The sequence below is a fragment of the Danio rerio genome, chromosome 9 (genome assembly GCF_052040795.2).
Source record: "Danio rerio strain M-AB ecotype USA chromosome 9, GRCz13ab, whole genome shotgun sequence".
Classification (NCBI taxonomy): domain Eukaryota; kingdom Metazoa; phylum Chordata; class Actinopteri; order Cypriniformes; family Danionidae; genus Danio; species Danio rerio.
The window spans coordinates 24,913,668-24,926,641 of NC_141029.1; the positions used below are offsets into that span (position 1 = coordinate 24,913,668).

General features: G+C 35.8%; 2 protein-coding genes across 3 annotated transcripts in view; one reads left to right on the forward strand and one right to left on the reverse strand.

The window, feature by feature from the left end:
- Nucleotides 1-7,499, reverse strand: part of arhgef49 (Rho guanine nucleotide exchange factor 49) — a 68,887-nt gene extending 61,388 nt beyond the window's left edge. For both annotated transcript variants that reach the window (XM_087266549.1, XM_087266547.1), the window contains exon 1: nt 7,432-7,499. The gene's annotated coding sequence lies outside the window, so the exon portion shown is untranslated. The remainder of the gene's footprint in view (nt 1-7,431) is intronic.
- A 530-nt stretch (nt 7,500-8,029) lies between these two features.
- On the forward strand, nt 8,030-12,812 carry eaf2 (ELL associated factor 2). Its single transcript, NM_001002162.1, is given in 6 exon segments — nt 8,030-8,237; nt 8,714-8,808; nt 8,891-9,027; nt 9,133-9,296; nt 11,376-11,606; nt 11,695-12,812. Coding segments are annotated over 6 exon segments (780 nt in total). The 5' UTR covers nt 8,030-8,134; the 3' UTR covers nt 11,745-12,812.
- Nucleotides 12,813-12,974: the final 162 nt, after the last annotated feature.

A 12,974-nucleotide genomic window follows, 5' to 3' on the forward strand; every position in this document is an offset into this window, starting at 1 on the left:
TTTACATTTTACATTCATTCATTCATTCTCTTGTCTGCTTAGTCCCTTTATTAATCCGGGGTCGCCACAGCGGAATGAACCGCCAACTTATCCAGCAAGTTTTTTACACAGCGGATGCCCTTCCAGCCACAACCCATCTCTGGGAAACATCCACACACATTCACACACACTCATACACTACGGACAATTTAGTCTACCCAATTGACCTGTACCGCATGTCTTTGGACTGTGGGGGAAACCGGAGCACCCGGAGGAAACCCACACAAAGGCAGGGAGAACATGCAAACTCCCCACAGAAATGCCAACTGAGCCGAGGTTCGAACCAGCGACCCAGCGACCTTCTTGCTGTGAGGCGACAGCACTACCTACTGCGCCACTGCCTCGCCGTATTTACATTTAAATAATTGTAAAAGTACAAATGTATTCTGCGGTTTTTGTAAGATTCTTAGCAAACTGTTCATTGGGATAAAAATGTCATTTGTGGTTACAATACTGCATTATACATCACACTTACAAACGGTCATGAAGAAACAATAAGTCCAATTTGTTCAGCTGAAATTTCAAGTGGTGCACAGCTCGCTGCTGAAAAACCTGAACCATAGAGATCAAGAACCAAACCCCAGCACCCCACCTCACTCATCTTGGTTTTTGATTTTAGTTTTAGACTTATTCAAATATTTCATTTCATTTAAAGTGTTCCTGTAAAGAAAGTTCTGTAAACTTTCTCTTCCAGAACAGCTGGTAGCTCTCATTAAAATTAAAAACAACTTTATTAGTCCAGTAAGCAACTAAAGAGAGAACAGCAATCCTGTAATGACTCCCCTGACGGCCATTACTTAGATAATGCAGTCGGTGTGGACAGGAGCCCTGAACTCAGCCAATCATTTAATGGAGAACAATAATCATCTGTCCACCATTGCTGACTAAACTAAAGTCTTGTGTGTATCACCAGCCCAGGGACACCGCAAACATACACTTACAGAAGAAACAAAAAAGACCACTGGTAAAAACGAAAAGTCTAATTAAAAAAAAAACATTTTCTAATTATTTTGTAATTACTGAACACCTTTCTAATCATTTCCTTTCTTTGCAAATTATGAATTTCACAAGGCTACATCTATGATTTCTGAAGCTGGTAAATAAATATGTAAGAGCTGTAAAATAAATCATAATAAATGTCATGTGTGACCTATAATTTGTGCAGAAATGGAAATGTTTTCATTGATTCTACATCATTACTTGATTCATGATCACACACTTTTTTCAAATGCAATTATATATAAAGCTACAAGCATTTACAGATGGACTCTAAAACTCCGCATCAGATCAGCATAAAATACAGAATCTCTAATCTAATCTAATGACAAGTAGTGTCCGACTTCATTTTCACCCCATCATACTAGATCTCAAAGGATGTTTTTCTTTGTTTTACAGACAGTCACCCAGCAACCTGCTAATTCCCAACATCACATCCTCCCGCTGAACCAATCTCCATCTCTATTGAGGTTTTCAGAAACAGTGGACTTTATGGAAATAGTTTTACGTTTAAGATGAATGACACTGAAGATAACCTAGTATACGGTATTCCGTGAACATTAAACTGAAAATAACAAATACTTAAGCTGACAGAAAAGAACCCTCGCTCAAAATATGAAGTGAACGGGACAATTCATTTATTTAGCCTCCGCTTCGTTAATGAACGTGTCACTTTTACAACCGACTCATTAACATAAAGATACAGGAGAAATGACAGTGTAGTGTATGATGGTCCGTGTACATTTTGTTCATTTGTTTTCCATTTTCAAACAGAATAAAGGAAATGGAGAAAACGCCCGTTTTTCCGTTTTTCTTTTGCTCACGAGAAAACGAAAAAACGAGATTTTGGCTGGATTTTCGTTTTTTGGTTTAGGGTAGGAAAACGGATAAACGACTTTAAAATTCATTTTACACATGTAGGCGGTGCTGAAACGCCCACTTTCCTCTAATTGGTCAACCAAATCTGCGCTCGTGACGTCACCCTCAAAATAAAAGCCTTACACGCAGGCTTTTAATTATTATTATTTATTTATATATATATATAAACAAAGTTTACATATTCTATCATTTGAACCACACACAGTTAGCAGGCTTACATTCATTGCGTATGTATAAATTAAATAAAAACGTAAATCAGCAGTATTCTTAGACATTTGTCATTAAAATAAGGTCATAGTTCACTGCCAATCTTCTTGCTGCTGTGCACCTGATGCAGAGCAAAGATAGCCATTTCCGAGGAGCACCTGGTTTGCATGATTGTTTCAGAGCAAGGGCTTTATAATAATAATAATAATAATAATAATAATAATAATAATAATAATTATAATTATTATTATTATTATTATTATTATTATCAGTTACTAGTGTTTTTATTGTTTGGTGTGTTTTTTTTTTCTTTTTAATAGTTGTTACCAGAATAAGAACACTTTGGGCCCTGCTATAAAAACAAAGGGTACCATTTGTTTTCATTTATTTCTTCCTATTTTAATTATATATTGTAATTATTTATTTGATAATTAATACTATTTTATTGCAACGCCAAAGTAGGCCTGTCTTATTATTATTTTTTTATTATTAAATTTGCTGTTATTGTAGGCTAGATGGCAGGCTTTAAATATTTTAAATAACATTTACTCATAACCTTACTAATTCGAGAGCCGAACCTAAAAAAAGTTTAAGTGCAATAAGCCTTTACAATAAAGGGAGCCGCAATGCATATTTCTAGCGCATTCTTTCACTCAACAAGAATTGCTGGAATAATGAAATAAATTTCAAATTAACTAATTAAACACATTATAGTTGATAAAAAAATTGTGTCTAGTAGTTCCGACAAACAGATGAGCTCGCTACATGTGCGTTGCGCTAATAATTTGACATTTGCTCTTCTTGAGAAAGTGCTACAGCGGCCCTGCTATTTCACATGTAAGGTTAGTGATACGTATTTTAAATTAGTATTGCACATTATTCATTCATTTTCTTGTCGGCTTAGTCCCTTTATTAATCTGGGGTCGCCACAGCGGAATGAACCGCCAACTTATTTAGCAAGTTTTTATGCAGCGGAGGCCCTTCCAGCCACAACCCATCTCTGGGAAACATCCACACATACACACATGTAACCCTCCCAAAAAGGGCATAAAGTATTCACACACAACACAAGTTCTTTGCTGGACAAAATACAGTATTTATTTTGGGCCACAATAATCAAGTAAACGTCAAACACTCAATTCAGTTAAATACTAATTTCACTTTTATTTTATACAATAATCTTAAAAGATTAAGATTCCACACAAGGGGAGCAGCAGGTAGGGAATCAAAAGGACAAAGTTCATGATGTAAAGATTGTTAGCGGACTGCATAAAAATTATTAGGTAAGGCAATTAAAATGACCACCACAAGGCATTTAACAAGGGGTATCAACCGTAATTGTGCAACACATCATCATTTCACATCAACCCAGAGTTGTAATACACCACACAGTAAATCTCATAAATATAAATGTATAAATAACACCCATAAATAGACTCCACACAGCAATCAAATCATAAGCTACCATCAATACCACTCCAGCTAAATATCAAGCCGTCGTCATTTAACATTTCCTTTACGGAGCGTGATGCTAGCCTGCGCTCATCCCCCGTCACACGCACGCACACACACACGCACGCACGCACGCACGCACGCACACACACACACACACACCACACACACACACAGACAGACAGAGTACAAGCGCCGGGAGCAATCAAACTCACTCAAACTCCCGGCGAACAAAATGCAATGCACACACAATGACCCCGCAACAGTATAACTGTGCTGCTGGCCCGCTTACCCGCTACCGGACGTGGGATACAGCGATTGGAAAGTCAACAGCGGCCGCCGAAACTTTAGTCCGGGGAAACCCCAGCACTACCAACTATCCCTCCCAGTCATTCGCTCGCGCACAACATCATGCCCACGTCCCGGCACGATAGCCTTGGCCAGCGGCTCAGCAGCACCTGCAATCAAAAACCAAGAAAAACCCCTCCTGACCCAGAAACTACAATCGCTTTTAAAGGCTTGGACTCATTACAAATTGAACTCAGCTGTTCATCTCCTGGAAACGTCTTAGACGCAAATGACGTCAGTACGCATCATCCTGGTTTGGGAAGCACCGCTTACACACACACTTATACAGTACGGACAATTTAGCCTACCCAATTCACCTGTACCGCATGTCTTTTTACTGTGGGGGAAACCGGAGCACCCGGAGAAAACCCACGCGAACGCACTACACTACTGAATTAGACACACAATCTCAAAAAAAAAAACTTGATTCTTATTTACATTATCTAAAGTCATTTCTTATGAGGTAGGATCTGTTGTTGTATTATATATTTTCGTTTTAATATGCAAATAATTTTCTTTAATTTGTAATAGGCCTATTGTCCCTCATTGCATAAAATAACCAGCCTTTGTATTCAATATGTTTGTAAATTGTCCATCCAGTTTGACGCAAGCTAAACAACATTTTGGCCTGTTTTGCTTATTAAATGAGTGATTTTCACGGAGAAACAAATCATCCATCCACACAGTTTTGTATAGGACCTGTGTGAACAAAAATATACATTTCATCATAGCCTATAGGAAAATGTATCTGTTTAGAACCAATTTTGTGTTGTATAATTAAAAATATTAAAAATACAACAAAAAAAGGAATAACATTTGAAGTGCAATGCTTCAAAGATCCAATACGCTGCATGCAGAGCCAAAACAAAAACTGGTTTGTTTGTATAATAAAATAATAATATGAAATTAAAGTGAAATAGTTCCATAACCTGTATTATAACTGTAGTCACTCTAGATGACAAATCATCCGTTGCGCCGGTCAGTTTCACTTTTAATCAAGAATGTGCCAGAACCAAATGAGAATATTTACAGATTACCTCGGAATGAGACCTCGGTCTGTGAAGGACGCAGAACACAGAAACTCGTTGAGAATGGAGATGCATGTTAGATGTTTTATATCCCTTTAGATATTGTAAATAAAACAACAAGTTTTTATAGAGATTGTGTCAAGTCTTTTCTTTGACGCACGCGCTGAACAGCCTGTACTGTAGCCTAAATAATAGTTTAGATTTTATAACATATAATGTTCCATTACTTTAAATGTATAATGTTTTTTTAATATTTATGGATTATATAAAATATATAGTTTATATAAATGCGCTCTGATCATTCAAGGATCATAATGCGTTGCATATTCTTCTTATTCTTCATTAGGCTTGATCCGTAAATTGTGTATTTTATAAACTGATCGTTTATAAGGACTAAGCTATTAATAACTGTAATTCCTCGAATGGAAAAGTCTTGATTAAAGAAAAAGAGAACTTAATTCGACATATGCTTATAGTGCGCTTATTTCTGCGCGCATCGCACGCTTTACCGAATTACCTTTTTTATTTTTTATGCACTATAAATGCATCTGGCAGCACCGAAAAGAGCAAATGCCAAGTTATTAGCGCAGCGCACAGACAGCTAGCTCGTCTAGTCTGAACCAGGGGTTTTCAAACTATTCATTGCACACCGATCCCATTGCATTTTATTTAGGATAAACCACTTATTTAAAATTAATTAATTAAAAGGTGTGTACTCTCCAATACACCACTGTAGTTTCATAATTTTTAATAATTATAATTAAGATAGACACCTGACCTCCATTTAATAAACAATTTATTTGCCATACTCTGTTAATTTGAAGTTTAAAGTTTAAATGTTAAACTTAAATTATTTAAAAACTTAAAAAGACTTAAATTTAGTCATTTAAGACATTTTAGGTCATAAGTTTACATACATTGACCGTTGCATTTAGTAGGCCTATTCTGGTCTAAATAAGCTTTTTGCATCTTAGGTGTTTACACACACACAAATTAAGCAGTTTATACGTACATTTAATGTTACTTTGAAATTACTTTTTATGCAATAAATAATCCTAAATAGTTGAAAGTGTTAACATATTCTTGAAATGTAGTTATTTTATAACTATGAAATTTATTACTAAACAAAGTGAATCATTATGAATTTGCCAAGAAATAATCCACTTTACCACCGTAAAGCAATGCCCCACACTCACTAGAACGGTAGAACCTGGACTGTATGATATGTTCTGTATGTAAAATAGAGAAAATAAGCAAGATGCGCAGTCTCATGCAGCCTTAGTGAAATATAGCGCGTCACAGCAATGAACTAAAAATAAAACCACCCTTGAAATGCTGGCGATCTTAATTTTTTCAGCCTACACTGACTGAGAATAATGTTGCACTATTTTATTAACAAATAATTAGAATGTTTTTTTTTCCTTCAACACATTCATCATTACTTTTGCCTGTGCAAGTTTTTTTTGCGCGCGCTTAGCGCGAAGGCATCTATTTTCAGGTGCAAGATGCCACTTTGGGTGGCACCAGCACACTCTGCCACACCTGTGGCTATGTCCCTGCTACAATAATAATAACAACAACAACGACAAAATAATAACAAAAAATAATAATAATAAGACAGGCCTACTTTGACCTTGCAATAAAAAAGTAATAATTATCAAATAAATATTTACAATAGGCTAAAGGCATATATTAAATTAAAATAGGAGAAAATCCAATAGAAACAAATGGTACCATTTATTATCGCCCCATGCAGGGTCCAATGTGTTCTTACAACCATTGAATAACTAAGTAAATAATAATAATAACAATACTAATAATAATAGGCCTAATAATAATAATAATAATAATAATAATAATAATAATAATAATAATAATAATAATAATAAATTATTATTTTATACAGAGTAGGCTATTATTTAGGCCTACAATAGCTCTGAAACAATCATGTAAACCAGGTGCTGCTCGGATATGGCTTTCTTTGCTCAGCATCAGGTGCACAGCAGCAAGAAGCTTGGCAATGAACTATGACCTTATTTTAATGACAAATGTCTAAGAATACTGCTGATTTACGTTTTTATTTAATTTATACTTACGCAATGAATGTAAGCCTGCTAACTGTGTGTGGTTCAAATGATAGAATATGTAAACTTTGTTTATATATATAATTAAATAATAATAATTAAAAGCCTGCGTGTAAGGCTTTTATTTTGAGGGTGACGTCACGAGCGCAGATTTGGTTGACCAATTAGAGGAAAGTGGGCGTTTCAGCACCGCCTACATGTGTAAAATGAATTTTAAAGTCGTTTATCCGTTTTCCTACCCTAAACCAAAAAACGAAAATCCAGCCAAAATCTCGTTTTTTCGTTTTCTCGTGAGCAAAAGAAAAACGGAAAAACGGGCGTTTTCTCCATTTCCTTTATTCTGTTTGAAAATGGAAAACAAATGAACAAAATGTACACGGACCTATGATCATACTTACATTAGATATTTGTTTTAGTAGAGTTGACATGTCGACGGTCTCTCTCCTCCACACACGCGCTGCTCGTGAAAAAATCGGCGACCTCTAGATAGTAGAAGACCCCATACATAACGTTACTCTCTCTGCGTCAATGCAAACAAACTGCACGATTTTATTAAAGAAACAAAACATATTTGGGGGAAAAGAGAAAATGATTCCAACACAGCAAGGCATATAATATATTAATATAATTTAATATTTTATGAGGAATTATGATTTTATTGTCTGTGCTAATGAAATTACCCGTTTGGAACATACCTTAAAATATTTATTTTAGACCCAAACTACGTTTCAACATGTCATATTTTTAGTTTTTCTAAACTGACAAGACTTTTTGTTTTATATCATCGTTAACTGCACAAATACAAATAAGCATTCTTAGGGAACACTAGAGGGCACCAGTGCAGTCGTGTAAACGCGTGTAAGGTAAAAGATGGGCACTTCCGTCAAACGTTACGTCAGCGTCGACTGATTGTCTTCTAAACCAATTACAGACAAGAAGTGAACGAAATGAGGCGTGACCAAGTGCAGAAACACAGCCAATCCCAACGTAGCAAGCGTGAGCAACGGGTCCAGAAGTGAGGCGTCTATTTCTGCCTTAGATGGTATCAAACCAAGCAGAAAGTTGAAAATCGCTAATATATGGTTGAAAATTTGGATTAGAATGAATGGAACAGCATATTCAAACTTTGACAGTCAAGAACACGTCCTCAAACTAGGCGAAACTTTTGAGAAACAACCTAAAAGTGCATTCCACACGGTACGATGTAAGTTGCATCTTTTATATTGCTAGCGGTATTTCAAAATGATCATATAAACACGATAATGTGAGTCATATTTTGAAAAAGAAAACGAGGTGTTTTTTTAAGTTAACACCGAAACCATATATTGTTTTCAAAGAAAACGCACAGGCATATCAGGAGGCAGCTATGTGCTTTTCCACCTTGCTGGCTTAAACTCGGCTTTGTATGTTGTTTGGGGATCATTTAAAAAAGCATCCTGTCTTTGTGCTCACAACGAAAACTATTATAAATAAACAGCCTTTTTTGTTAGTCGAAAACTTGTCGTTTTAATGAAATTCTGAGAGCCATTTAATTCATGAAGAATTAATGATCTTTCATGGGAAACACGCGCCCTCTGTAGGTTCTGCAATGATACTACAATGTTTGTTTTACTGTGTACTGTACGTGTCAGTAATAATAGCACACCTGAATATCAAGAAATATGTTCTTCCTGGACACAGATGATTTCAAACCAGCCTCCATAGACACTACATGTGAGGGGGAGCTGGAAGTGGGAAAAGGAGAGCAAGTTACAATCACATTACCAAACTTGGAAGTAGGTTTCATAACCTTACATTCTGAAGTGTACGTAAAATGAATGTTTCTTCAGTCTTTTTCTCTCCAATCAAACCTTTCAGGGATCCACAGCACCAGTTACTGTATTTAAAGGCTCTAAAAGGCCTTATATGAAGGAGTGTATTCTGATTGTTAACCATGACACAGGAGAGTATCGTCTGGAGAAACTCAGCAACAACATTGCGGTCAAGAAGACCAGGTAAAAACACTTTTGAGTTTCAAGTCATATAAATATGATGCTTCCTTCTAATCCTTTGAATTGTATGTGAAGTAAATAAATTGTCAAATTCTCTTTTCTGTCCAGGGCTGAGGGAAGCAGTAAGATTCAGTCACGGCTGGAGCAACAAACCAGCAGACTCAGCCAGCAGATGAAGACGGGTAGCGGAAGCAAGGCTCCATCCAGCACCAAGAGCTCTCCTCCCAAAGAAAAGATGTCTCCATCATCTCCTATGGATGATATTGAGCGAGGTAACATGTCTGGTCCAAATAAAAAAAAAAAAAGATTCCTGCAACAAATCATCAGTTTCACATCCATAACTGATCCACATATCATATTGATTCATGGTATCTTCCGTCCATTCCATATCTGTTTTTAAACCGTTTGAAAAAAAGGGAAAACTTTTGGCTCTTTTTTTTTTTTTTTTTTGGTTTATTGTAGGAAAATGGATACTACTTTTAAATTCATTATACACATGTAGGCGATGTTGAAACGCCCTTTTTCATCTGACGAACGAAATCTGAGCTCATCACGTTGTCTTCAAAACAATAGTCCTATATATATATATATATATATATATATATATATATATATATATATATATATATATATATATTTAAAATAAGAGGAAATAAAAATTTAAAAAAAAACTAATGGTATCTTTTGTTATAGCCCCAGGGCCCAATGTGTTCTTGTTCTGGTCCTGCTAACAATTATTTAAAAAACTAGACAATAAAAAAACACAAAGTAAACAATAATATTTATTATAAGCCTACTACTACTACTATTATTATTATTATTATTATTATTATTATTATTTAGGCCTACAGTAGCTCTGAAACAATCATGCAAACTAGGTTCTGCTCAGAAAAGGCTATCTTTACTCGGCATCAGGCGCACAGCAGCAAGACGTTTTGCTACGAACTATTGCCTTCTTTTAATGACATGTGTAACTATACTGCTAATTTATGTTTTTATTTAACTTATGCATACGCAATGAATGTAAGCCTGCTAACTGATTAAATACTAGGATATTTAAACTTAGTTTATATATAAAATAAATAATAATGATTAAAAGCCTGGGTGCAGATCCTCAGAGAACTATTATTTTGAGGGCGACGTCATGAGCTTAGACTTGGTTAGCCAATCAGAGGAAAAAGGGCTTTCAGCACTGCTTACATGTGTATAATGAATTTTAAAGTCATTGATCCGTTTTCCTCCCCTAAAATAAAAAATGAAAATCCAGCCAAAATGTAGGTTTTTGTGAGCAAAAGAAAAACCAAAAAACATCCGTTTTCCGTTTTTTTTTTTTTTTTGTTTTTTTTTTTGGAAACAGATATGGAATGATTGGAAGAAACCCTGATTATACTGCAAGCCTGTGGTCTCAAATGACTGTGATTTAGTTATTCTAAAAGAAATCTAATGCAAATTGTGGAGATTTAAACATAATACAATGAAATGACAGTTAAAGTGTTTCCTCATTTAACAATAATTATGACGGTTGTGATCGATTTAGTGTAATAGTCCTGGATTATTAAATCTTTTTCAATTTTGTCCCTCAAAACCGTCTGAACTTAGTAAGTACAGTTCTTAATGTTGCTGTAGAGGAATTACAAGGTTATAACACAGCTGTATATTTTTTCCTGGTCTTGAAATATTGAAGGAGACAACCATAAAAAAAAAAAATTTAAAAATCATAAAAGTGCATTTTTTTATACTCATTTTCTCTAAAAAAAAAAAAAAGAAGAAAAAGTTGGATGGATGGATGTAGACATCATAGTCGGATGGATGAATAGATAGATGTTGAATGGATGGATGGATGTAGACAGATGATGGATGGATGGATGGATGGATGGATGGTTGAATAGATAGATGATGAATGGATGTAGATAGATAGATGGATGGATGATTTAAAGTGGGGAAAAGTTTCCAAAAGTGGGGGTCGGCCCCCTGGAGGGTCGCAGGACAATGAAGGGGTCGCTTGATGATTTCCAAAAGTCAAATAAATTTAAATAAACTTTTAGAATTACCATATTTTACACGTAAGCCATCAGCCTTTAAATTATTTTTTAATAGGACTGGTGTGTTTATTTTAGATTAACAACACGGCAATAGTGTCAGCTGCAGCAGATGATTTTATAGCACCAGGTTAAACTTTCTGACATCTTTCTGACAATCAAACACATTAAAAATAAATACAGGCCACAACTGAACAGGGGTCATGAGTCACTGGCATTGTTATTTTAGGGGTCATGGGCAGAAAAGTTTGGGAAACCCTGGTGTAAATGAGTTGTTCAGGGAAAACTCCTTGTTATGATGTGTTTGTGCAGAGCTCATGGCCGAGGCACGTGTCATGGATCAGATGAGCAGCGGCGACAGCTCATCAGACTCCCACAGTTCCTCCTCATCCAGCAGCGGCGACAGCTCCAGCAGCAGTGACTCCGAGGATGAGGGTCGTCCTCCACAAAATCCACCCCCAGCTCCTCCTCAGAGCTCATCTGCCCTCAGCATATCTCAAAGCCGCGTGGAGGAGAGCGGCGGCGATTTCATGAACACACTCAGTGAGTTTCAGAACCTACCAGGTATTATTTCTGCATGATCACTGTTCTTTTTTGTTTGTCTAATATGCTGATATTTGATCCGTTGCAGAAAATGATCTCCAGTTGAGTGAGTCTGGAAGTGAAAGCGACGATGACTGACCGCAAACATACCTAATGCTGAAATAGGGTTTACAGGAAGCACAGTGTCCGTTCACTAGCTAAAAACTTCACATGATACCTGAATCCAGATCCCTAATAACTTTTCAGTTATGAAATATTTTCTTTCCCCCAGTTTCTTAGTAGTACTTGCATCGGCACAAGTCATTGGACATAAAGCTGGGGGGTGAGTTTGCTGTATTAGTAAATTAAGAAGACGTATTTATTTTGTTGAGAATGCTACTTAGGTTATAGTTTTATAGGAAAGTCCTATAGTTGCTTTCTCAGAGGTTATAGAAATGTATCTGTTTTTGAGATAACTTGAGTTTAGTAAGACCAACGTGGTCATCTTCAATATATGAACAGTTCAGATGTAAAAACCTCTTGAGTGCCATCTGAACTTTCCACAGAAAATGAGCATTGTTCTCAGTCTCCTTTGTTTATGTTGAGTTATTTCAGTTTATAGACCATGAAAAAACTTATTTGCCATAAAAGTGAAATTACTGAACCTAAACACAGGATCCTGATGAAAATACTTATTTTAGAAATAAATTTCAGACGGCTTACATACATATATTTCAGGTTCAACATACTCAAGCACAAGTGTGTGCAGAATAATAAAAGTCTTAATGAGCACCAATACAAGAAGGTGTCAAACTTAATTTTATTTTCACATTACCCAACCTGCAATACTTGAATCTGTCTCTCTTATGATTCAGAGACATTTGTTCATAACAAACTGTGCCTTGTAAATAAGGTGTTTTTACTATCCATCCCATCCCATTCTCTTGGTTTGAAGTTACCTTTTTTTTAATTCCTGCATTGTTAGAATTTAATCTATATTTAGAGGTAAAAGCCTACATGTTGTGTATGTCTTACTGTCTGCCTCTGGAAGGCCAAAACGCAACACTCTCACTCTTAAATTATGTCTTCATCCAGCCCTTCTTGAGCACTAATGGCAAATTATGAAGTGCCATTGTGTGCATTATAGCAGGGTTGACTGATAGTTCTGTCAGAGGTGTTTGATCATTCAAATTGTGTGTAGATCAATAAAGATTTGTTTTGCGACATGCATTTGTTGAAGATTTATGATTTGCAAATTCTCATTACATCTTCATGTAGTGGCATGATTAAATCGCAATGAATCATTGTGAAATGGCAATCATTAGTTAATTAAAGGTTTCAACATAGATCTGGTTCAGAAATTATGCAATCACTTCTGCGTTATTTACT